Source organism: Pseudophryne corroboree, chromosome 6, assembly GCF_028390025.1.
Source record: "Pseudophryne corroboree isolate aPseCor3 chromosome 6, aPseCor3.hap2, whole genome shotgun sequence".
In the NCBI taxonomy this organism is placed as follows: domain Eukaryota; kingdom Metazoa; phylum Chordata; class Amphibia; order Anura; family Myobatrachidae; genus Pseudophryne; species Pseudophryne corroboree.
In genome coordinates, this window is record NC_086449.1 from 738,566,608 (window position 1) to 738,592,021 (window position 25,414).

At 43.6% G+C, this 25,414-nt stretch overlaps 1 protein-coding gene across 1 annotated transcript in view; it reads left to right on the plus strand.

Annotated features, from left to right (window-relative positions):
- CCND2 (cyclin D2) overlaps positions 1-25,414 on the plus strand; it is a 69,985-nt gene that overhangs the window by 14,341 nt on the left and 30,230 nt on the right. Inside the window, exon 3 of the mRNA XM_063928474.1 lies at positions 488-647. Within this exon, the coding sequence (XP_063784544.1) occupies positions 488-647 (160 nt within the window). The remainder of the gene's footprint in view (positions 1-487; positions 648-25,414) is intronic.

The following is a 25,414-nucleotide window of genomic DNA, read 5'->3' on the forward strand; positions in this document are numbered from 1 at the left end:
TCTCACTATGGAATAGTAAGATCAGGAGCGATACATTGTGTGCAGTATGCACTATATCTATCGTTCACCCAAACAGGAGCGTTTTCAGCATTTATTGGTTAAAAACGCTAACGCTCCTGCATAACGTATATAGCCAATCAGCCAATTAGCGACCTAATCATTGGATAGTGTGTACCTAGCTTTAATTACAATCATCAGTTTGCCTTCACTTGTTAAACCATAGAAATCAACTACATCTATTATAGCGGTTGTGAATTCAGCTAGTAGCACGGCATGCACACAGTTGTGTTACTTAGGGACTGTTTTAAAGTATTTTATGATTACAGACGTGTGACATTTCCAGGCTAGAGAGAAAGAGTAGACCTCCTCAGTTGCCATTCACTCACAACTAAAGACGTATGTTTCAGTGCTGGAAAATAGTGATGTCAAATTATGACGCAGGATGGGAACCGGCCCTAGCTGAGCTTTCAATCTCCTTTGTTTCCAGGAGTGGGAGCTGGTGGTTTTGGGAAAGTTGAAGTGGAACCTTGCTGCGGTGACACCACATGACTTTATTGAACATATATTACGAAAGCTGCCTTTACCTAAAGAGAAGTTGCTCCTGGTGCGGAAGCATGCTCAGACGTTTATTGCGCTCTGTGCCACAGGTATGTAGTCATCCTCTGTATAGATCACCTCTATGTACGTTCTGCTTTTGCCGTGTCATTCTACGCTTTATTTGTAGATTTGGATTTTGCAGAATTTATACTCTGTGAGTAGAGCTGGATCGACTATAGCCCATTTATTCTGCTTTGTGTTGTGGTTGTTATAGGGATTGGGACCGGCCAGAACTTGCAGTATAGGCAGCCATATTGTGTACGTAACCAGTGTCGAACCTGTCATTTCACTATGAACTAGTGGCATCATGGAGGCATCAGGTCAATTCATGCCATCGTGATGTCACCAGCTCACAGTGAATGAAGTATTGGTTTCACAATATGGCTGAATCCACAGTATGTGTAGGTGACAGGTTTACTATGGAAGCCTGGAGCTGATTGGTTTCACGATTGCATAGACAAGTAAACGAAATAAGTAAAGTTATTGTTTCCGATGATAACAGATAAATTAGTTCCAACAAAGTTTATGAGAAGGAATAGGTGTGGCAGCGAGTCTGTGCATTTTTCTGTACCACACCTAGACTACTAATCCACATTTGAAGTTCAGAATAGCTCTTCTTCATACTTAACTCTGATCTTGCTGGGCAAACTGAACAAACATGTCTTCCAGGAAAGGATTAGGTTGTTTGAGCCTTCCATTGTTATAAAGTCCAGCAAGCTCTTTCAGTTGTTGTATTTTTAAAGTTAATGTTGACAGAAATTTGCCACTAGAACAGATGTCCACATCATAACAGTGTTTGCCCAAGAGCAGGTTCCGGTGAGTATTGTGACTAGCATACTAATTGGTCTAATTAATATTCTAATTGCTTCATCTCCTTACCATCGAAATTCACCTCCTCTGGCTGACAGAGGATAGAGTAATCTCTATCCACCTTCCCTGGCTGATGTAGGGCATGGAGCCATCACTCTCCACCTCTGCTGGCTGGTGCAGGGCGTGGGGCCTTCCCTCTCCACCACTGCTGGCTGATGTAGGACATAGAGCCATCCTTCTCCACCTCCGCTGGCTGATGTAGGGCATGGGGCCTTCCCTCTCCACATCTGCTGACTGATGTAGGGCATGGAGCCTTTCCTTTCCACCACTGCTGGCTGATATAGGGCATGGAGCTATCTCTGTCCTCCACTGGCTGATGTAGGGCAAGGAGCAATCTCTATCCACCTCCACCGGCTGATATAGGGCATGGAGCCATCAATCTCCACCTCTGCCGGCTGATGTAGGGCAGGGAGCCTCACTCTCCACATCTGCTGGCTGACATAGGGCATGGAGACTCATTCTTCACCTCTGCTGGCTGGTGTAGGGCATGGAGCCATCTTTCGCCACCTCCGCTGCATGATGTAGGGCATGGAGCCATCTCTCTCCACCTTCGCTGGCTGATTTATGGCAGGGAGCCATCTTTCTCCACCTCAGCTGGCTTTAGGGCATGGAGACATCACCATCTGCCTCCGCGGACTGATATAGGGCGTGAAGCCATCTCTCTCCCCCTCCACTGGCTGATTTAGAGCATGGAGACATCACCATCTGCCTCCGCGGACTGATATAGGGCATGAAGTCATCTCTGTCTCGCCTCCACTGGCTGATTTAGGGCATGGAGCGGTGTCCATCTGCTGCTGACGTAGGGTATTGAGCTTGGCGATGCAGACAGATTACTGGGTGCAATATTTTCCAGATCCTCACATGGGAAAACCCTTGCAAGGCAGAATCCATACTTAACCTGGTAAACACAACCCATGGCCACTGCTTGTGGGTAACCCATTTCCTCACTCATCCAACATGGGCTCCAGCGTGTTTGTACTCCTCTGTCACATATCTTATGCTATGATAATTACATCTTAGTAATAGCTGTACTATAATGTGGTATCAGAGTAAACATATTATAAGCAGACTCTAAAATAGAATTTAAACACATTAATATATATAGCTGAAAGGCAGCCTTCTTAATGGTACTTATTGTGAAGTGAAAATAAAAAGCATTCAATCTATTCTTATACTTGGGTAATGGTTATATATTTCTTTTTACAGTAATCTGATCGGGAGAATAAAGAGTCAAAGCAATATACATGAGGGGTTGTAAAGTACTATGTGTGTATAAGTTGCACGATGAGTGTTCAACTTTGGTCATAATCTAGGTATGAAGGTTTGCAGTGCAGGTTCACAGAAACACAGACCACATCTGCAATGTCTGCAAGCCGTGGTGGAGCCCAAATACCACGTAGTCCCTCAGAATGTTACACACTGAGGCCAGAACATGTTTTTGTCATCTTGTAACTGGGATAAATTTGACTTCCATTTTCCGGTATTTCTAAATCCTTCATTAGTAACAACGTACCCTCCAACTTTTTATGGTCTGTACCGATTTTTGGCTCTCCAAACTTCCATTGTAAGTATAGGAACCTTTTCGAATTTGTACCGGTTTTTATGTGTAAAATGTTGGAGGGTATGTAACAATAGTACTTGTCTATTATATAGGGGTATGGATCATAGGGTCGACAGTAACTAGGTCAACCACTGCTGGTCGACAGTGACTAGGTCGACACCTTAAATAGGTCGACACGGTCATTAGGTCAACATGGAAAAGAGTCGATTATGAGTTTTTTATATTTTTGGTGTCGTTTTCTTCGTAAATTGACCGGATATCCCAATTAGTGCACCGTGTCACCTCACATGCTTCGGGCAAGGTTACTATTCCCAATCATAGTCCACATGGATCGTAAAGTATGAAAAAGTTAAAAACTTATGTCGACCTTTTCATGTGACGACCTTTGCCATGTGGTCTTAGTGACCATGTTGACCAGTAGTGGTCGACCTAATAAGTGTCGACCTAAGTGCTGTCGATCTAAAGACCGGATACCATTGTATAGTGTATTGTATTAGTAATTCTGGCTATGCATTACTTGCTGTATTAGAGGACAGGGTGCAGGAGACATTAGGAGGAGCGTAGGGGTTACCACATTTTTATGCTGCATGTACCTGGTACTCATAAGGAGACGGATACAATGGGGGAGATTCAAGTGTTTGAAAAGTCAGTTGGGTGTCTGTTTTTTCCTATCTAATAGAAACCCAACCAACTTTTCAAACAATTGAATTCCCCTCAGTGCATCACGTTTGGTTGTACAATAAAATAGTGGCAGCAGTTATGGTGCCCATACACTTGTGCGATGCCCCACGACGCGACATCGCTGGGCATCGCACTGGCAGTTCAGGTGCGATGAACTTGCACCTGAACTGCCAAAGTGATTACCATGCGATCATGCGATAGATCGCATGGTAATCATGTGATGGGCACGTCACCGCCGAGTGGGAGCGGCCTCTAGCCACTCCCGACGGGTACCCATCGCACGTCGCAGTGCGATATATAGCATGTGTTTTTAAAACTACATGCGATCGCACTGCGATTCAATAAATATTAAGTGCAGCTCATACTATCCTGAGACGTGAGATTCATCGCGTCGAAAGGTACCTAAAATGTGCATACAATCCTTCGATTTCTCACAGATACGGTCGAAATCGAAGGTTAGCACCGATTATCTCACAAGTGTATGGGCACCATTACAATAACTAAGGGGAGATTTATCAAACCTTGTAAAGAGGAACAGTGGAGATATTGCCTATGGGGAAAAGGAGGGAATATTCCTGCACAACCAATTATAAAAAGTAAGTCAACGGTATCACAATGTGTATGTTAGACCAGCAATAAGGAAAGTAGTTAATGGAGATAATCCAGATTTAATCAATCTGCTGGTGGTGCTCCCCGAGGTAAATGACAAATAAATCACTGAAACAGATTGTTCCTTGAAAGGGATCAGGGAACAGAGAAGTAAACCTCTTTGTGGGGGCACTCTTTAAATATAAATATAATTATCGTTTAAAACGTAACTTTTATTAATTTTCAAATAAAATATGATATTTATCCTTTCTTTAACAGGGTTTTTATGTGATTTTTTTTAGATATTTTTATGTATTTTTATTTATTAACAAATAATAAAGAAAATAAATCAAAAAGCAAAAGGTAAGTATTTTGATTCCCTTACAGTAGAAGTTTTATATTTTAATAATTCAGACCTCTATATGCGGGTTTACCCACGGGTGAAAATATAATGGACTGTGTAACGAATAGGTAATTCACAGCAAAATAATAGAAAAAAAGTTTTTGTTAAAAAAGTGGTCAGAAAATAATCTTATGACCACAATGGCACTGTAGTAATCCAAACGGAGCTGCTTGCCTACAACATGTTTTCCAAAGTATAAACAGAGAAGATTATCTTATTTATACCTAAACAGTGGGAGAACTAAGTACACCAGTTGCTGTTAATATCAAATTATCAATCACGTTTTAGTTTCCAACATACTCAGTGGACATTGTTATGTGAGCATTTAGCAAGTAATATATCTGTTTCCTATTGGGAAGAGAAAGGAAGGAAGAAAAAAGCTCTACATAGATAACAGCACTTGTTTTTTGGCCACAAATGTATCAAGAATTTTTCTTCTGTAACCTAGAAAATAACTTTTTGTTCATTTGAAACATGACATTTGTTGCAAAAACAAATCAGGTGCCTGAGTGAGCTCAATCCCCCTGTAAATGAAAATAATCTATTGTACAGAACGTGTCGCTTGTAACTTGATGGTCTGGTTCCTTGGAAATATGACACAATTGTTATAAACTGAGACGTCACATTAGGCTCAATCCTCCTGTAAATAAATTAACCTAAGGCACAGACATATTACTAATGGCTGAGAATTCTCATATTATAAGCCAATGATAATTTGGTGCAATAGTGATCATAGAGTTATGTTTTAACATTTGTAATTTTCAAGAATACTCTGTAGACAGTAAGTAGCCCGTCCCATGTGTCTGCCTAACTTCTGCTGCCTTCCCATGTGCGTGCTGGCACACAGTGAATGGGAGGTGAGAGAGTTAACCAAACGGCGGCGGGCTGAAGAAAGAAAGAAGTGATTCTGCAGTCGTCCGCTACGGCACCCTGCAGCCCTGTTAACAAGATGTCATCGCAGGGCTTGGCAGGTACCGCCGTGCAGGCGATGAGAGCACACTGAATACCTAACGGGGAGAGAGTGTCCCCGTATGAAGCAGCCGTGGCAAGCGTCTCCGTCAGTGCCGATGGTCCGGTCCCAGTGACGTGTGGCGGGATTTCCGGAAATAGCGTCACATGACGCTCAGGAACAGGTACTGGACGTACGTTTCACCCTCCACAGGGGTGAGGGTGAAACGTATGTCCAGTACCTGTTCCTGAGCGTCATGTGACGCTATTTACGGAAATCCCGCCACACGTCACTGGGACCGGACCATCGGCACTGACGGAGACGCTTGCCACGGCTGCTTCATACGGGGACACTCTCTCCCCGTTAGGTATTCAGTGTGCTCTCATCGCCTGCACGGCGGTACCTGCCAAGCCCTGCGATGACATCTTGTTAACAGGGCTGCAGGGTGCCGTAGCGGACGACTGCAGAATCACTTCTTTCTTTCTTCAGCCCGCCGCCGTTTGGTTAACTCTCTCACCTCCCATTCACTGTGTGCCAGCACGCACATGGGAAGGCAGCAGAAGTTAGGCAGACACATGGGACGGGCTACTTACTGTCTACAGAGTATTCTTGAAAATTACAAATGTTAAAACATAACTCTATGATCACTATTGCACCAAATTATCATTGGCTTATAATATGAGAATTCTCAGCCATTAGTAATATGTCTGTGCCTTAGGTTAATTTATTTACAGGAGGATTGAGCCTAATGTGACGTCTCAGTTTATAACAATTGTGTCATATTTCCAAGGAACCAGACCATCAAGTTACAAGCGACACGTTCTGTACAATAGATTATTTTCATTTACAGGGGGATTGAGCTCACTCAGGCACCTGATTTGTTTTTGCAACAAATGTTATGTTTCAAATTAACAAAAAGTTATTTTCTAGGTTACAGAAGAAAAATTCTTGATACATTTGTGGCCAAAAAACAAGTGCTGTTATCTATGTAGAGCTTTTTTCTTCCTTCCTTTCTCTTCCCAATAGGAAACAGATATATTACTTGCTAACTGCTCACATAACAATGTCCACTGAGTATGTTGGAAACTAAGACGTGATTGATAATTTGATATTAACAGCAACTGGTGTACTTAGTTCTCCCACTGTTTAGGTATAAATAAGATAATCTTCTCTGTTTATACTTTAGAAAACATGTTGTAGGCAAGCAGCTCCGTTTGGATTACTACAGTGCCATTGTGGTCATAAGATTATTTTCTGACCACTTTTTTAACAAAAACTTTTTTTCTATTATTTTGCTGTGAATTACCTATTCGTTACACAGTCCATTATATTTTCACCCGTGGGTAAACCCGCATATAGAGGTCTGAATTATTAAAATATAAAACTTCTACTGTAAGGGAATCAAAATACTTACCTTTTGCTTTTTGATTTATTTTCTTTATTATTTGTTAATAAATAAAAATACATAAAAATATCTAAAAAAAATCACATAAAAACCCTGTTAAAGAAAGGATAAATATCATATTTTATTTGAAAATGAATAAAAGTTACGTTTTAAACGATAATTATATTTATATTTAAAGAGTGCCCCCACAAAGAGGTTTACTTCTCTGTTCCCTGATCCCTTTCAAGGAACAATCTGTTTCAGTGAGATATTGCCTATAGATCAGGCCTGGCCAACCTGTGGCTCTCCAGCTGTTGTAAAACTACAAGTCCCATCATGCCTTGCCACAGTTTTGCTGTTAGGGAATGCTAAAACTGTGGCAAGGCATGCTGGGATGTGTAGTTTCACTACATCTGGAGAGCCACAGGTTGGCCAGGCCTGCTATAGATGATAGATTGATAGCAAGAATCTGGTTGCTATGGGTAAAACCACCTCTGGTCCTCTTTAGAAAGTTTGATTAACTCCCCATTAGTATCTCATAGGTCCATTAAAAATAAAATGTGAATAACTTTATATTAAATGGTAAATGATCCTGGTGGCTAGTACATACATATGCATGCAAACTAACTTGCTCTTTAGGTGCATTGTGTATTGATGCATTTGCATGCCCTTTTGATGCATTGCACTCTACCATTGCAATCCATTGTCTTGATAACCCGCATTAATGCATGAGAAAGATAGACTGAATAACTTTCATTGTACTATCCTAAAAATCATGACCTCATTTCAGCTTATTTTTGGAGGATGCAAATTTGACCTGCCAGTCACACACAGGCTGACAACTCTCAGCCTGCCATGAGATGACAGAGGTGTGAAAGTAGGGTTCACATGGGGAAATGCAGACAGAGCTCAAAGAATGTTCCATTATCTCATCGAGAGCCATGTGACTGTGGTTGCCATGGTACTTGACTAACACCGTGCTGAACTATAATTCTATAATAGCAACAAACTAAGGAAAAATGGTAATTCCCAAGATTTTTGTAGGTTGCCACAATGATTTTCTCAGCTCATCTGTTAAACAACCGTTTAGCCATTTTGGAAAAATAAAACCACATTTCTTGTTGTTAAATCCACATTGCTGAAAGTGGCCAATGTATCACCGCCAATGAATAAAGAAATGACCCCTACCATCACCCCTCCTTCCCCCACCAACAAATTGTAACCCATGGCATCAATTAGGTGTTGTCTTTCATTTTCCATATTGCTAAAAAAAAAAAAAAAAAAGGGACAGTTAGGGGTAAATTTACTAAGGTGGGACTTTTTTTTAGAACTGGTAATGTTACCCATAGCAACCAATCAGAATCAGTTATATTCTAGGAGCAGGTAGATAAATGTTATGTAGAATCTGATTGGTTGCTATGAGCAACATCACCAGTTATAAAAAAAATGTCAATTTACCCTTAGACTCTAACTGGTTGCTACTGGCTAAAGCAATTTTTATTTGCACCCGGTTTAAAAAAAAACTAAAATAGGGTGGAGGAGCTGTCTGGCCAGCTTGTCAGGAGCTATACAAGCCTTATGAATGTGTCTGCTTGATTCCATATCTCATGTAAAGAGCATGCTGCCATTTCACATCAGCTGATTTACTGTCAACAAGCCGTGTTTTTTCCACTTATGGTTTTCGTGGTTTCATAAAACAAATATGGACTGGGAGATTTGTCTTCTACTGGGAAATATGCCCACTGGAAAGGAGTATTGCCTTCCAGGAGAATATCTGCTGACAAGGCCTCTATTAAGGTAACATTATGGGCACTCATAAGATTAACCGGTTGAGTGCCCAAGTGACGTCCAGTCACGTCACTAAGACCAATGGTCTGGAGGCCCGAGTGGTGTTTACTGAATGCAATCACTGTGCTGCTTGTTTCCAAAAACAGGTTCTCTGTAGATGTTAAAGTGATTTATATGAAACAAGAGTGTGATATGATATGTTGAGTCTTGTTGTCGGTACAGAGAGAGCAGCTATCATTGGGCTGTGGAATGTCAAAGGCTGAGGCATTGTGAGTCTTATTTAAATGGCCCTACACAAAAACGTGACACAAATAAATAATGTATTATTTGCTATCTCTGTGCATATCCGTAGCACTCGCATACACCCGCTGTCCATTCAAGAGCTGTAGTCCTCTTCGCACTTTGTTTCCACGCAGCATAGTGAATATCGTCTAGCTATGTACGGCCCCCCCGGATAATTTTTTACAATTTAGTGGAGAAATTATTTAACACTGGAACGGCTTAGTAACATGGGGCCTAGATCAGAGTTGGACGCAGTTTGCACAGCGACAGAGCTGCAGTGCAATAATATGGAGGCGTTTTGTGTAAAAAGCCGCCTCCTGGCCACTACTGTGATCCGCTGCTAGCATGGGATCATGTGTGTGAACATCAGTCATCTAAGTAACCCTTGAGTCACTCAGGATGACCGAGGAATTCAGGTCACTCAAGCTGTGCTTAAGGACACAGCCACTGGCTTCAGCACGCCTAGAAAACATGGGCAGCACACCGCCCCTGACAAGCAGCCCACAGACGGCAGCAGCGTGTCAGTCATGTTACAGCGTTTGGAGCACTGAGAGTGACATTGCAGCCCCATATCTGCATATGTACAGTGTGCATGCGCATACCCTCCAACATTCTACACATAAAAACAGGTAAAATTAGGAAAGTGGGCGTGGCCACAGGTGAAGGCCACGCCCCCTTTCCTGTACTTTCAATGGACATTTGGAAAGTCAAAAATCAGTAAAGACCATAAAAAAAGGTACTGTACCTGCCAAAAAGGTACAGTTGGAGGGTATGCATGCGCAGAACCAAAAACATCAGAGATGTGTGCAAACATTGGGTTTATGTACAACTCCAAATTAGGCCCAGTGTGCACAAAGGTGCTATAACTGACAGAACCACTCCTACACAGATATTCCAAGCACATTGCTCCAAACTGCGCCAGACTGTTAAGTGTGCCACTGATTGAACTATTTATTTATATTGTACATGAGGCCAGCAAACTGACCTGGACATGTTTTGTGAAGTAATGTTAAGCATGGATAGATCTATAAAATATTACAGGCCTCAGGAGTCCCCGCACTAACTAAACAATATTTCTCTATGTATTCATAGCCAAGAAACAGAGATATTTTAATCTGGGCATCATGAGTCACCATGTATTTTTTTTTTTTAACCATTGGGTCACATTTTCAATAGTGAAGAGAGAGTGTGTGTGTATATATAAATTATTATATTGCTGCAAATATTTAATCAGCCAATCACGTCGCTCTCACCAAACAACAGGATGGGGAAGAAATGTGGTCTGAGTGTCGTTACCCGCCGTGGAATGGTTGTTAGTGACAGACCTGGTGATTTGAGAATCTCAGAAACTGCTGACCATCTGGGATTCGCAAGCTTAGCAGTATGTAGATTTTTAAAAACAGTGAAGCACAAAATAAAAAATTATCCACCGAGTGGAAGTTTTGTGCTCAAATACTCCTTGATAATGAGAGATGTTGGAGGAGAGTGGCCGGACTGGCCCAAGCTGAGCTGAAGGCGACAGTAGGTCACATGACCTGGTGTTATAACAGTAGTAAGCAGAAGAGCATCTATGATCATGTGAAAGCACTTTGAACCTTGGAGTGGATGGTAATATGGCAGCATAAGACCAAACCTGGATAGCCGCCTGGTCTGATGAATCTCGATTTCTGCTATGACTTTCATGTAGTAGGGTCAGAACTTGATGGAATCATCCTGTGTGAGTAGTTCATTCTGGTAGTTGTGGTGGTGTATTAGTGTATGGAATGTTTTATAGACACACAGTCTCCTTAATACCAACAGAGCATTGTTTAAGTGCCACAGCCTACCCGAGTATTGGTGCTGACCATGTACATCCCTTTATGGCTACAGCCCAGGGCCGTCAACAGACATTTTGGGGCCCGGTACAGTGATATCTCTGGGGCCCCCTCAGAGCAACGGAATTTGCTGCGCTATATCTACAGTATACAGATATTTAAATATTTATCTCTCTCCTTCCTCCCCCACACACACCACAGTCGGTCTCTCCCCAATAACTCCATAATGATTCCCTGCTCACATCCCTGCCGGACACTATGAGGCATATACTTGGGGCCCCTCTGATCCTTGGGGCCCGGTACAGGTGTCCCCTTTGACCCCCCTGTCGCCGGCCCTGCTACAGCCTACCACCTTCTGATGACGTTCAGCAGGATAATGCACCATGTCACAAAGTACACGTTCTGTCAAGCTGCATCCGCCAGCATGACAATGAGTTCAGTGGCCAGATCTCACGTAAACTTAGAGTTTCTGTGCTGGGGAACAGGAGATTTACAACATGAATGTGCAGCCAACTAATCTACAGCAACTGTGTGACAACATGGGCCAGAGTCTCTCTCTCTCTATCTATCTATCTATCTATCTATCTATCTATCTATCTATCTATCTATCTATATATATATATATATATATATATATATATATATATAAATAAAATATCTTTTTTTTTTTTGCACTAGGGGGTGCAGTGTTCCAGCGTTATGACATGTTTTGGTAGTCACGGTCCTCTGTTCTGTTCCTAGCCCATGAGTTCCAAGACTTGTAATGATTTGAATAAGAGCACACGATGTTGCATGTCCCTATCTACATCATGTGCTTGTAAAGCTGGGTACACTCTTGCATGATTGCCCAGACTGGCAAGACAAATCTGCTGTATCATGCAGTGTGTACAGCTGATTGCGCACTCCCAAGGGTCACATGACATGTCGTGTGATTGTCCGTGCTGCACTTCCAATCGCATGCAGTGCACTGAATATTAATGAGGGACAGAACAGTGATTGTTCCAACACTCATTAATATCTGTTGCGTCCCGGCAGTCTCCCGATGCGCCGGGCAAAGGATATTCGCCTGGCACATTGGAGTGATTACTTGTCGCACTAGTAGTGTGTAACCAGTCTAATTGTTTGCTTTATGAGAAAGTGGTGGTTTGTCATGAATGAGTCGTTTTTTTTTTTTTTTTTAAATCTAACTTCCACTCCTGGGGGTAAATTTACTAAGATGGGAGTTCCATTTAAGATGGGATGTTGCCCATAGCAACCAATCAGATTCCAGGTATTATCTTCTAGAAGGAGCTAGATAAATCCGAAGTAGAATCTGATTGATTGCTATGGGCAACATCCCATCTTAAATAGAACTCCCATCTTAGTAAATTTACCCCTTAGTGTTATTATTAAGGGCGATATCCTATTAGCTGCGGTGTATTACTCAGGCACGTGAAGCAGAATCCCCGATAAGCAGCCCCAGGAGACCTGTTTTCAGATGGTAGCACATGGGGCCGCAAACTTATCATGAATCCAATGTGTTATCGCCCGATAATGGGTGATTTGCTGCATGGTAAAAATGGATTGTAATTGGGTAGCCCAGTAGTATTAAAGGGCTAAAAAGCCCATAATTACCGTGTGGTAAATCACCGCATGTAATAGGATACCGCCCTAGAACTTTTTTTGTTTTTGTTTATGGCCTGGATCCTTGCTTTAATACAGCAAAGCATTTGGTGATGTGATAAAGGGCCTAATCAGACCCGATCACAGAAAAATTGTTCTCTAATGGACAAAACCATGGGGGTAATTGCTAGAGATGTGCACCGGAAATTTTTCGGGTTTTGTGTTTTGGTTTTGGGTTCGGTTCCGTGGCCGTGTTTTGGGTTCGAACGCGTTTTGGCAAAACCTCACCGAATTTTTTTTGTCGGATTCGGGTGTGTTTTGGATTTGGGTGTTTTTTTCAAAAAACCCTAAAAAACAGCTTAAATCATAGAATTTGGGGGTCATTTTGATCCCAAAGTATTATTAACCTCAATAACCATAATTTCCACTCATTTTTCAGTCTATTCTGAACACCTCACACCTCACAATATTATTTTTAGTCCTAAAATTTGCACCGAGGTCGCTGGATGACTAAGCTCAGCGACCCAAGTGGCCGACACAAACACCTGGCCCATCTAGGAGTGTAACTGCAGTGTCACGCAGGATGGCCCTTCCAAAAAACACCCCCCAAACAGCACATGACGCAAAGAAAAAAAGAGGCGCAATGAGGTAGCTGTGTGAGTAAGCTAAGCGACCCTAGTGGCCGACACAAACACCTGGCCCATCTAGGAGTGGCACTGCAGTGTCAGGCCGGATGGCCCTTCCAAAAAATACTCCCCAAACAGCACATGACGCAAAGAAGAAAAAAAAGAGGCGCAATGAGGTAGCTGTGTGACTAAGATAAGCGACCCTAGTGGCCGACACAAACACCTGGCCCATCTAGGAGTGGCACTGCAGTGTCACGCAGGATGGCCCTTCCAAAAAACACTCCCCAAACAGCACATGACGCAAAGAAAAATGAAAGAAAAAAGAGGTGCAAGATGGAATTGTCCTTGGGCCCTCCCACCCACCCTTATGTTGTATAAACAGGACATGCACACTTTAACCAACCCATCATTTCAGTGACAGGGTCTGCCACACGACTGTGACTGAAATGACGGGTTGGTTTGGACCCCCACCAAAAAAGAAGCAATTAATCTCTCCTTGCACAAACTGGCTCTACAGAGGCAAGATGTCCACCTCATCATCATCATCCTCTGATTCATCACCGTGTACATCCCCCTCCTCACAGATTATCAATTCGTCCCCACTGGAATCCACCATCTCAGCTCCCTGTGTACTTTGTGGAGGCAATTGCTGCTGGTGAATGTCTCCACGGAGGAATTGATTATAATTCATTTTAATGAACATCATCTTCTCCACATTTTCTGGAAGTAACCTCGTACGCCGATTGCTGACAAGGTGAGCGGCGGCACTAAACACTCTTTCGGAGTACACACTTGTGGGAGGGCAACTTAGGTAGAATAAAGCCAGTTTGTGCAAGGGCCTCCAAATTGCCTCTTTTTCCTGCCAGTATACGTACGGACTGTCTGACGTGCCTACTTGGATGCGGTCACTCATATAATCCTCCACCATTCTTTCAATGGTGAGAGAATCATATGCAGTGACAGTAGACGACATGTCCGTAATCGTTGGCAGGTCCTTCAGTCCGGACCAGATGTCAGCATCAGCAGTCGCTCCAGACTGCCCTGCATCACCGCCAGCGGGTGGGCTCGGAATTCTGAGCCTTTTCCTCGCACCCCCAGTTGCGGGAGAATGTGAAGGAGGAGATGTTGACAGGTCGCGTTCCGCTTGACTTGACAATTTTCTTACCAGCAGTTCTTTGAACCCCTGCAGACTTGTGTCTGCCGAAAAGAGAGATACAACGTAGGTTTTAAATCTAGGATCGAGCACGGTGGCCAAAATGTAGTGCTCTGATTTCAACAGATTGACCACCCGTGAATCCTTGTTAAGCGAATTAAGGGCTCCATCCACAAGTCCCACATGCCTAGCGGAATCGCTCTGTGTTAGCTCCTCCTTCAATGTCTCCAGCTTCTTCTGCAAAAGCCTGATGAGGGGAATGACCTGACTCAGGCTGGCAGTGTCTGAACTGACTTCACGTGTGGCAAGTTCAAAAGGTTGCAGAACCTTGCACAACGTTGAAATCATTCTCCACTGCGCTTGAGACAGGTGCATTCCACCTCCTATATCGTGGTCAGTTGTATAGGCTTGAATGGCCTTTTGCTGCTCCTCCAACCTCTGAAGCATATAGAGGGTTGAATTCCACCTCGTTACCACTTCTTGCTTCAGATGATGGCAGGGCAGGTTCAGGCGTTTTTGGTGTTGCTCCAGTCTTCTGTACGTGGTGCCTGTACGCCGAAAGTGTCCCGCAATTCTTCTGGCCACCGACAGCATCTCTTGCACGCCCCTGTCGTTTTTTAAATAATTCTGCACCACCAAATTCAAGGTATGTGCAAAACATGGGACGTGCTGGAATTTGCCCAGATTTAATGCACACACAATATTGCTGGCGTTGTCCGATGCCACAAATCCACAGGAGAGTCCAATTGGGGTAAGCCATTCTGCGATGATCTTCCGCAGTTGCCGTAAGAGGTTTTCAGCTGTGTGCGTATTCTGGAAAGCGGTGATACAAAGCGTAGCCTGCCTAGGAAAGAGTTGGCGTTTGCGAGATGCTGCTACTGGTGCCGCCGCTGCTGTTCTTGCGGCGGGAGTCAATACATCTACCCAGTGGGCTGTCACAGTCATATAGTCCTGAGTCTGCCCTGCTCCTCTTGTCCACATGTCCGTGGTTAAGTGGACATTGGGTACAACTGCATTTTTTAGGACACTGGTGAGTCTTTTTCTGAGGTCTGTGTACATTTTCGGTATCGCCTGCCTAGAGAAATGGAACCTAGATGGTATTTGGTACCGGGGACACAGTACCTCAAACAAGTCTATAGTTGGCTCTGCAGTAATGATGGATACCGGAACCACGTTTCTCACCGCCCAGGATGCCAAGGCCTCAGTTATCCGCTTTGCAGCAGGATGACTGCTGTGATATTTCATCTTCCTCGCAAAGGACTGTTGGACAGTCAATTGCTTGGTGGAAGTAGTAAAAGTGGTCTTACGACTTCCCCTCTGGGATGACCATCGACTCCCAGCAGCAACAACAGCAGCGCCAGCAGCAGTAGGCGTTACACTCAAGGATGCATCGGAGGAATCCCAGGCAGGAGAGGACTCGTCAGAATTGCCAGTGACATGGCCTTCAGGACTATTGGCATTCCTGGGGAAGGAGGAAATTGACACTGAAGGAGTTGGTGGGGTGGTTTGCGTGAGCTTGGTTACAAGAGGAAGGGATTTACTGGTCAGTGGACTGCTTCCGCTGTCGCCCAAAGTTTTTGAACTTGTCACTGACTTATGATGAATGCGCTGCAGGTGACGTATAAGGGAGGATGTTCCGAGGTGGTTAACGTCCTTACCCCTACTTATTACAGCTTGACAAAGGCAACACACGGCTTGACACCTGTTGTCCGCATTTCTGTTGAAATACTTCCACACCGAAGAGCTGATTTTTTGGGTATTTTCACCAGGCATGTCAATGGCCATATTCCTCCCACGGACAACAGGTGTCTCCCCGGGTGCCTGACTTAAACAAACCCACCTCACCATCAGAATCCTCCTTGTCAATTTCCTCCCCAGCGCCAGCAACACCCATATCCTCCTCATCCTGGTGTACTTCAACACTGACATCTTCAATCTGACTATCAGGAACTGGACTGCGGGTGCTCCTTCCAGCACTTGCAGGGGGCGTGCAAATGGTGGAAGGCGCATGCTCTTCACGTCCAGTGTTGGGAAGGTCAGGCATCGCAACCGACACAATTGGACTCTCCTTGTGGATTTGTGATTTCGAAGACGCACAGTTCTTTGCTGTGCTTTTGCCAGCTTAAGTCTTTTCATTTTTCTAGCGAGAGGCTGAGTGCTTCCATCCTCATGTGAAGCTGAACCACTAGCCATGAACATAGGCCAGGGCCTCAGCCGTTCCTTGCCACTCCGTGTGGTAAATGGCATATTGGCAAGTTTACGCTTCTCCTCCGACGATTTTATTTTAGATTTTTGAGTCCTTTTTTTACTGATATTTTGTGTTTTGGATTTTACATGCTCTGTACTATGACATTGGGCATCGACCTTGGCAGACGACGTTGATGGAATTTCATCGTCTCGGCCATGACTAGTGGCAGCAGCTTCAGCACGAGGTGGAAGTGGATCTTGATCTTTCCCTATTTTTGGAACCTCAACATTTTTGTTCTCCATATTTTAATAGGCACAACTAAAAGGCACCCCAGGTAAACAATGGAGATGGATGGATACTAGTATACTTATGTATGACGAGTGACTGACGACACAGAGGTAGCTACAGCCGTGGACTACCGTACTGCGTCTGCTAGTATAGAGATGATAATGATATAAAAAATATATATATATCACTACTGCAGGTATATATAATATAATGACGGACCTGCTGGACACTGTCAGCAGACTCCTACTACTAGTATGAAGAAGATAGAAAAAAAAACCCCACCACAGGTAGGTATACAATTATGGACGAGCACTGACGACACAGAGGTAGCTACAGCCGTGGACTACCGTACTGCGTCTGCTAGTATAGAGATGATAATGATATAAAAAATATATATATATATCACTACTGCAGGTATGTATAATATAATGACGGACCTGCTGGACACTGTCAGCAGACTCCTAAACTACTAGTATGAAGAAGATAGAAAAAAAAAACCCCACCACAGGTAGGTATACAATTATGGACGAGCACTGACGACACAGAGGTAGCTACAGCCGTGGATTACCGTACTGCGTCTGCTAGTATAGAGATGATAATGATATAAAAAATATATATATATCACTACTGCAGGTATATATAATATAATGACGGACCTGCTGGACACTGTCAGCAGACTCCTAAACTACTAGTATGAAGAAGATAGAAAAAAAAACCCACCACAGGTAGGTATACAATTATGGACGAGCACTGACGACCCAGAGGTAGCTACAGCCGTGGACTACCGTACTGCGTCTGCTAGTATAGAGATGATAATGATATAAAAAATATATATATATATCACTACTGCAGGTATATATAATATAATGACGGACCTGCTGGACACTGTCAGCAGACTCCTAAACTACTAGTATGAAGAAGATAGAAAAAAAACCCCCACCACAGGTAGGTATACAACTATGGACGAGCACTGACGACACAGAGGTAGCTACAGCCGTGGACTACCATACTGCGTCTGCTAGTATAGAGATGATAATGATATAAAAAATATATATATATCACTACTGCAGGTATATATAATATAATGACGGACCTGCTGGACACTGTCAGCAGACTCCTAAACTACTAGTATGAAGAAGATAGAAAAAAAAACCCCACCACAGGTAGGTATACAATTTTGGACGAGCACTGACGACACAGAGGTAGCCACAGCCGTGGACTACCGTACTGCGTCTGCTAATATAGAGATGATAAAGATGATAGAGATGAACAAAAAAAATATAACACTACTGCAGGTAAATATTTATATAATATAATGAATGACGGACCTGCTGGACACTGTCAGCAGAATGCGTTTATAGAATTAAAAAAAAAACACCACAGGAGTGTTTAACTTTTTCAGGCAGACAATATACTGGTGGTCACTGGTCAGTCACACTGGCAGCAAAAGTGTGCACTGTACTCCTGCTATAACTGCACCCCAGTCTCCCCCACAATTCAGCTGTGTGAGCAGTGAGCACTCAGCACAGTCAGATATACATATAGATGATATTATCATGCAGCACACTGAGGCTGAGCACAGATATGGTATGTGACTGTGTATCGTTTTTTTTCAGGCAGAGAACGGATTATATTAAATAATAAATAAAACTGGTGGTGGTCACTAGTAACTATCAGCAAAACTCTGCACTCTGAGTACTCCTAATGCTCCCCAAAATTACTAAGTTAGTAGTAAATCAACTCAAGTGTCTCTATCTATTCTAACGGAGAGGACGCCAGCCACGTCCTCTCCCTATCAATCTCAATGCACGTGTGAAAATGGCGGCGACGCGCGGCTCCTTATATAGAATCCGAGTCTCGCGATAGAATCCGAGCCTCGCGAGAATCCGACAGCGGGATGATGACGTTCGGGCGCGCTCGGGTTAACCGAGCAAGGCGGGAAGATCCGAGTCTGCCTCGGACCCGTGTAAAAAGGCTGAAGTTCGGGGGGTTTCGGATTCCGAGGAACCGAACCCGCTCATCTCTAGGTAATTCCAAGTTGATCGCAGCAGGAAATTTTTTTGCAGTTGGGCAAAACCATGTGCACTGCAGGGGAGGCAGATATAACATGTGCAGAGAGAGATAGATTTGGGTGTGGTGAGTTATTATTATTATCCTTTATTTATATGGCGCCACAAGGGTTCCGCAGCGCCCAATTACAGAGTACATAAACAAATAATCAAACAGGAAAACAGAGTTAAATCTGCAATCTAAATTGCAGTGTAAACGTAAAGCAGCCAGTATTTTCCCTGCACAGAAATAAAATAACCCACCCAAATCTAACTCTCTCTGCACATGTTATATCTGCCTCCCCTGCAGTGCACATGGTTTTGCCCAACTGCTAAAAAATTTCCTGCTGCGATCAACTTGGAATTACCCCCTATGTGCACTGCAGGTGGGGCAGATATAACATGTGCAGAGAGAGTTAAGGGGGGTACACACGGAGCGATAATCTAAGGAATCTGACTAGATTGCTTAGATTTTCAGCAAAATCGCTCCGTGTGTAGCCCTAACAGCGATAGCGATGCGCAGCCCCGCGCATCGCTATCGCTGCTGCTAGATTGGCCTGCATGCAGGCCAATCTAGCGGGTCGCTCACTTCACCCGCTGGGTGAAGTGAGCGGCCCCCCCGTCTCCCCCCGCACGCTCAGCACAGATCGCGCTGTGCTGAGCGCCGGGAGAGATGTGTGCTGAGCGGTTCGCTCAGCACACATCTCTCCAGCATCGGGCCGTGAGTACTGGCCTTTAGATTTGGGTGAGGTGTGTTTACACTGAAATCTAAATTGCAGTGTAAAAATAAAGCAGCCAGTATTTACCCTGCACAGAAACAATATAACCCACCCAAATCTAAAGGGCCCCATACACTACAACGATATGTCTGAGGCTGAAGTCGGGTGTAATTTCCCTTGAACTCCCCCGGGACCTTCCCGGAAGTGATTCCATACGATTTGGTACTTTTGTGCTATTTTTTGCATAAGATTTATCGCATGCGATTGATGAAGCCGCTATACATCGCATGCAATATATTGTACGGCATACAAGTGTACCATGAGATATATGTGATGGGCTGGATAGAGGGCTACGGGGGCTGGGAGTGTCCTGAGAATGCCAGTCAAACTTCCCTGTGATACATTGCATGCGATATATCACATGCACAAAAAAACACACTTTTTTAATCCGATGCCATCCAATTCCGATATATCATTAGTGCAGCACCAACGACCTAGGAGACCTATCCGACAGCCACGGAGACGTGCATTAGATTGGATACGATCTAAAACACATACGATTGTACTCAATTTCATACAATATATCAGACGGATATATCGGAATTGTATGAAATCGTGTAAAATCGTCCTAGTGTATGGGGCCCTTAACTCTCTCTGCAAATTATATATCTGCCCCCCCCCCTGCACTGCAAGGGTGTGGTATGGAGGGTAAACAGTGTCTAGGTCGACAGTAACTAGGTCGACAGGGTCTTGAGGTCGACATGGTTTAGGTCAAAAGGTAGACATGAGCTTTTTTAATGTTTTCTGGTGTCGTTTTCTCCGTACTGTATACCCTCGCATGGCGGGCGAGCTTCGGGCAAGATGCCTCGCCCCGCTACCATTGCACTCGGCACAGGTTAGTATTATGGCACTTTGGCACTGAGCACCTTATTCTTCCTGTCTGCACCCACTTTCCTTTGCCCTGGCCTTTTGGCTAGGGCAAGGATAATTTTTTATTTATTTATTTATTCACGTGTTTTGCACTTTTTTGCACTACACTTTTTTTGTGTTTTTCATGTGTTTGTCACGTTTTTGGTGGGGTTTAGGTGAGACCCTTATGGGCCACCCTCTCCCCCAGTTGTCAAGGCCCTCTCCTTTTGGGGAGGGCTGGAGACCGTTTCGTTCCCCAGGGGGAAGCTTCAGCCAACCCTGGGGATACTCGAGGGTCCCTCTGCGCTTTGGCAAGGAGGGACCCACAGACCCTTTTTCCCCTCAGTAGGCCTTTTGGCTCTGAGGGGTTGGGGAGTAACGGGGCCCTTCTCCTTTTGGAGAGGGTCCAAGGTCCTACGCCCCCAGCACATTTTGCACAAGACACTGGGTGATGAAGCCACACACCTCGGGCTTCAAAAAACACACACCAAAAAACAGGTTACTATTCCCAATCGTAGTCCGCGTGGATCGTTAAGTATGAAAAAGTTCAAAAAAAGAAAAAACATGTCACATGCAGCCTCTGCGACCCAGAACGTGGTGGGTAGCCGCCTGCCAGTGCAGCAAGGCTGCTACTTGGCTGGGCGTCCCCCCCACCCCCGCATGTCAGAGAAACTGATCGTATATGTGCTAAATTTAGCACATCTACGATCAGCTCTGAATCACCCCCTTGGCTTTGCCCATTAGAGAACAATTTTGCTGCTGCAATCAGGTTTGAATTAGGCCCAAAATCATTCCATTAATGTGAAGTGGAGTGCTGCTGCTTGTGTCTTCTGGAGCTCCAGCAAAGGCTTTCTGGTCCTGGGCAAGATGATTTGGAATGTGCTGCTAATTTAACGTATCTTTTCTAATAACATATGTTTATAATTTTTTCTTTAGTGAGTGAATCCAACTAGTAGTGAAACCTATTCCTTGCTTGCATACCAGGTTCTTATTCTACGCGGTATATTTAGTAACCAAGGGATGGTCAACACCATCAGCGACAGCTTTGACTGCTAGATTTAAAACAGCAATACAAATGAATACTCAATCAGGCACTTGTTTCTATAAAATGCTGTACAAAAGTATGGTAATGCTGCAGGCGGTGTCTTGTGCCAATAGACACCCCCGCCAGCCTCTGTGACACGCTGCCGCATCCAAATACGCAACAGCCAATCATTTGCGTGGACATTGGCCATCTGAGTGTCGGCACATGCAGAAATCGGAGCCGACACGCCCCAGTCTTCTGAAATGCTGGCTGTGCACGCCCCTTCCCTGACCCTCAAATGGCTTAGGGGGCACTGCGAACGTTGGCGCAGGCCCAGATCAGCCCATACGCAGTACAGCTCCTGCCCATTGGGTTTGCTTAAATATCTGAATTAGATAATCGGTCAAAGCCAACCGATGATCAGCGACTTTGAAAACTCGCTGGTTAGTAAATATACCCCTAATTCTTTGGAGTTTATTTGCCAATTGGTTTTCTGGAATTTTGTCAGTGTCTTTACCGCGTATAAGCTATACAAACATATTTAGCACATAAACCCCTCTGGTTATCAGTAACATCACAGTGCAGCTTCCTTTGTGTTACAGGCTACTTTTGTTCTTGTTTGTTTGTGTTGCTTTTAAGGGCATCTATGGTGGCAGCTCGTGTTGGTGTTCCATGCAAACGGGCCCACAGCAGATAACTGTAGTGTTCCAGACCTTCCACTGATGCTTTTTGCATACAGAAAACTTGCATCTGATCGTCTTTGTCTGGTCTATTGTTATGACATTTGGTACATTTCCTCCAGGAGGAAAGGTGCGGCTAAGCGTTAACCAAGCAGTTTGCTTCATTCTTTGTATCACTCACCCTGCTGAGTAAAAAGCAGAGAGCGATGTGCATTAGTCAGAGCTTTTTCCTGGAATACTGCAAAATATCTCACATACAACCTCAAACTGCTCACCAACAAATGTGTTCTTATGCGCTACTGCATGACTGGTATATGTACTCTAGAACACAACTGAGTTATGCCCTTCTACAAATGATTAATACATTGAATTTACCATAGGAAATGTTAGCTCTCCGCATTTGTTATAGATGGGCCGCTATAGTTGAACAAAGTTGTACACCGTTATGAAAACTATGGGGTGGTCATCCCTTCCTCATGTGAAGAATGTGGACTGCCCACAAACTATATGGGGGAACTGATGCACTTTGCAAACGGTTTAATAATTAATGCAAAGGTGGGAGTGTTATAGAAGAAACAACATGGGATATTTATTTAAAAAAAAATACATTTGGCCTGACTCAGAGACGCATGCAATTTTGTATGTGCCCACATTAAGCCATTTGTATGCGTACGCATCTTTGCAACAGATGCATAATTCAGTGTCACGCGCCTCTCAGCCGCTATCGGGGCCGTTTGTGGTTGGCAACAGTATGATCGCATGTAAGAGAACCGTTTTGATGCGCTATGCATTATGGACACCAAATACAGATCGATCTCTGGCGCCTAGCGTGGGGTAGGTGTAAGTGTCCACGATTATGATGACAGCTGCTTGCTTGTATGGCAGAATATCGGGGAGGTGCGATCTCAATGATGTTTACAAATAGGACGTGCTTATAGTCGCGCTTAGTATTCAGAATGTGGTCACATTCGCACCTGCGCAGGATTCAGAATCAGGCCTTTTTATCTGGCCCTAAATTAGATCTTTTTGCTTGTTGTATGCCAGCCCTGACCCTTCGTAGGGCACATGCCTTAACACTCAGTTAAGCTCCAACATTGTAAACCTCTTGATGTTGTTTTACAGATGTCACCCTCCGTTAATATGCAGTTACTTGTCCCCTTGCCGTCATTCTTTTGTACAATTGTTAAGTTTTTATACATCAATTAAAACATATCGTTGCAAGCATACCTTATATGACATGTCTTAATTATTTGTTTTGTGTCATGATGAGAGAAATAAGACTTTGTGCTGAGTTGTGTGCAAATGGGGCTCATGTTCATTGCATATTACGTGTATATACAGCCACTGTGAATGTGTTCCTGACATTGTATACTGTGAATTTACTAGGGACCAGTGATATTACTGAGCCACAGAAACCGTCTTTGTGCCTTTACATCATGGAAGCTGGCCATACAGCTTATGATTTTCTGTCCAATTTACAGTACTAACCAGTTCGCTGGTTGGAATGAAAATCTGTTAATGGATGGGAGCAAATGAGAATCGACCATTTGCTCCCAAACACCGGAAAACAGACAAGATAGGTCATTTAGACAAATTGGTTAAATCAAATATTTAACCAATTTGTCTGAACGACTGTTCTTGTCCATTTTCCAGTGTTTGGGAGCATATGGTCGACTGTCATTTGCTCCCATCCATTAACAGATTTTTGTTCCAACCAGCGAATTGGTTTGTTTGATTGAACAGAAAATCTTTTACGCTGGATACACACTATAAGATTATCTGTCCAATCTTTCTGGTTAGAGCGAAAATCTGGCAATGCATGGGAGCAAATCACAATTGACCCTTTGCTCCCAAACTCTGGAAAACAGACAAATACTGTATGGACGTTCAGACAAATTGGTTAAATCCGTTAGATTTAATCAATTTATCCAAACATCCATTTTTGCCCATTTTCAGGCTCTTGGGAGCAAATGATTGTCATTTGCTCCTATTAACAGATTTTTACTCCAAATAGAAAGATTGGACAGATAATTTTACAGTGTCTATCCAACTTTTAAAGGAGCCAGCGGCTCGTACGATATATCGGGTGCACATCGGACAGTGTGTACCCAGCCTAAGACTTATAAGTGTCCTACAGATGGCGCAGACTCTTGCATACCGTAAGTCTTTATCTCTGGTACCCAAATTGTAGTGTGAGCTTTTTGTGATATTGATTTCAGATCAGTAGTAGGTGTATGTGTGTGTGCGGGGAGTTGGGTACCTTAGAGCTAGAAGTAGATGGAGCGTTTGATGGTACTTGATGATCTCATGCCAAGGTCTGCTTGAAATGTACAAGATTTGAAGCTTTAATTTGAAGCGTCTACTTAGTAGAAACTTGAACTCTACCTTGCAGACCACAAATAAATACCCACAGTCTGCCAGTTTTTGTGACCGGAGTCATTTCAAAATATTCATATATTTAACATGGGCATGAGCCTAAAGCCATAATATTAAAATAAATAAAATAAAAAATAAAAAAGATTTGTGGTACTATGTAAATACCCATAAAAAAGTTTGTTATTTGAAGCGGCAAAGAGGGGCTTCTCTGCTGGCTGGTCAGAATTTGTCCTGTGCGAATGGCTGTAAGGCATATTATCTATCTTCTGTATAAATTGTATTTTCAGTGGTCATTGTGCCCACTGAATATGGATATATGGTAATGGGGAGTCTTTATGAGGCAGCCGTTTTTTTTGTTCCTATTCAGACTCCTAGGTGGCCTTTCCTAATGTTCCTTTCCCCTTCACCGCCTACTCCTTTCCACAAAAATAAGGCACGGCTGATTTGGAAACTCATGTGCAGAAATTCGGCGTAATGCCCCCCTCTCCCTTGTCTTTTTGTGGGCACGTCAGGTTGAATTCTTATCAGCGAGGAGGTCGCTGACATGACTTTCAATAGCTAGAAATGAGGAGGAGACATCACACAATGGGGCACTCGGGAGGCACTTGCCGCACCATTTGCAGCAGTTAATTAATATGCTAAAAATAGAAACCACCGATACAAATTGCAGCCTGTTGTCCAACAAAGCGGAGGCATGTTGTAGCTTTTGATAGCCAAGTTTATGACGCTTGCTAGGAAGGTTAGCGACACGAGAGCAGGAACTTTTTTTGGATGCTGATCCCTAGTCGCTCTGGGCCCCAAGCCATTTACTAGCTGTCTAATTTGCATTATGAATGACATTAAGGCAGCTAACGAGGTTATTGGACATAGCAGTGGTCTCATGT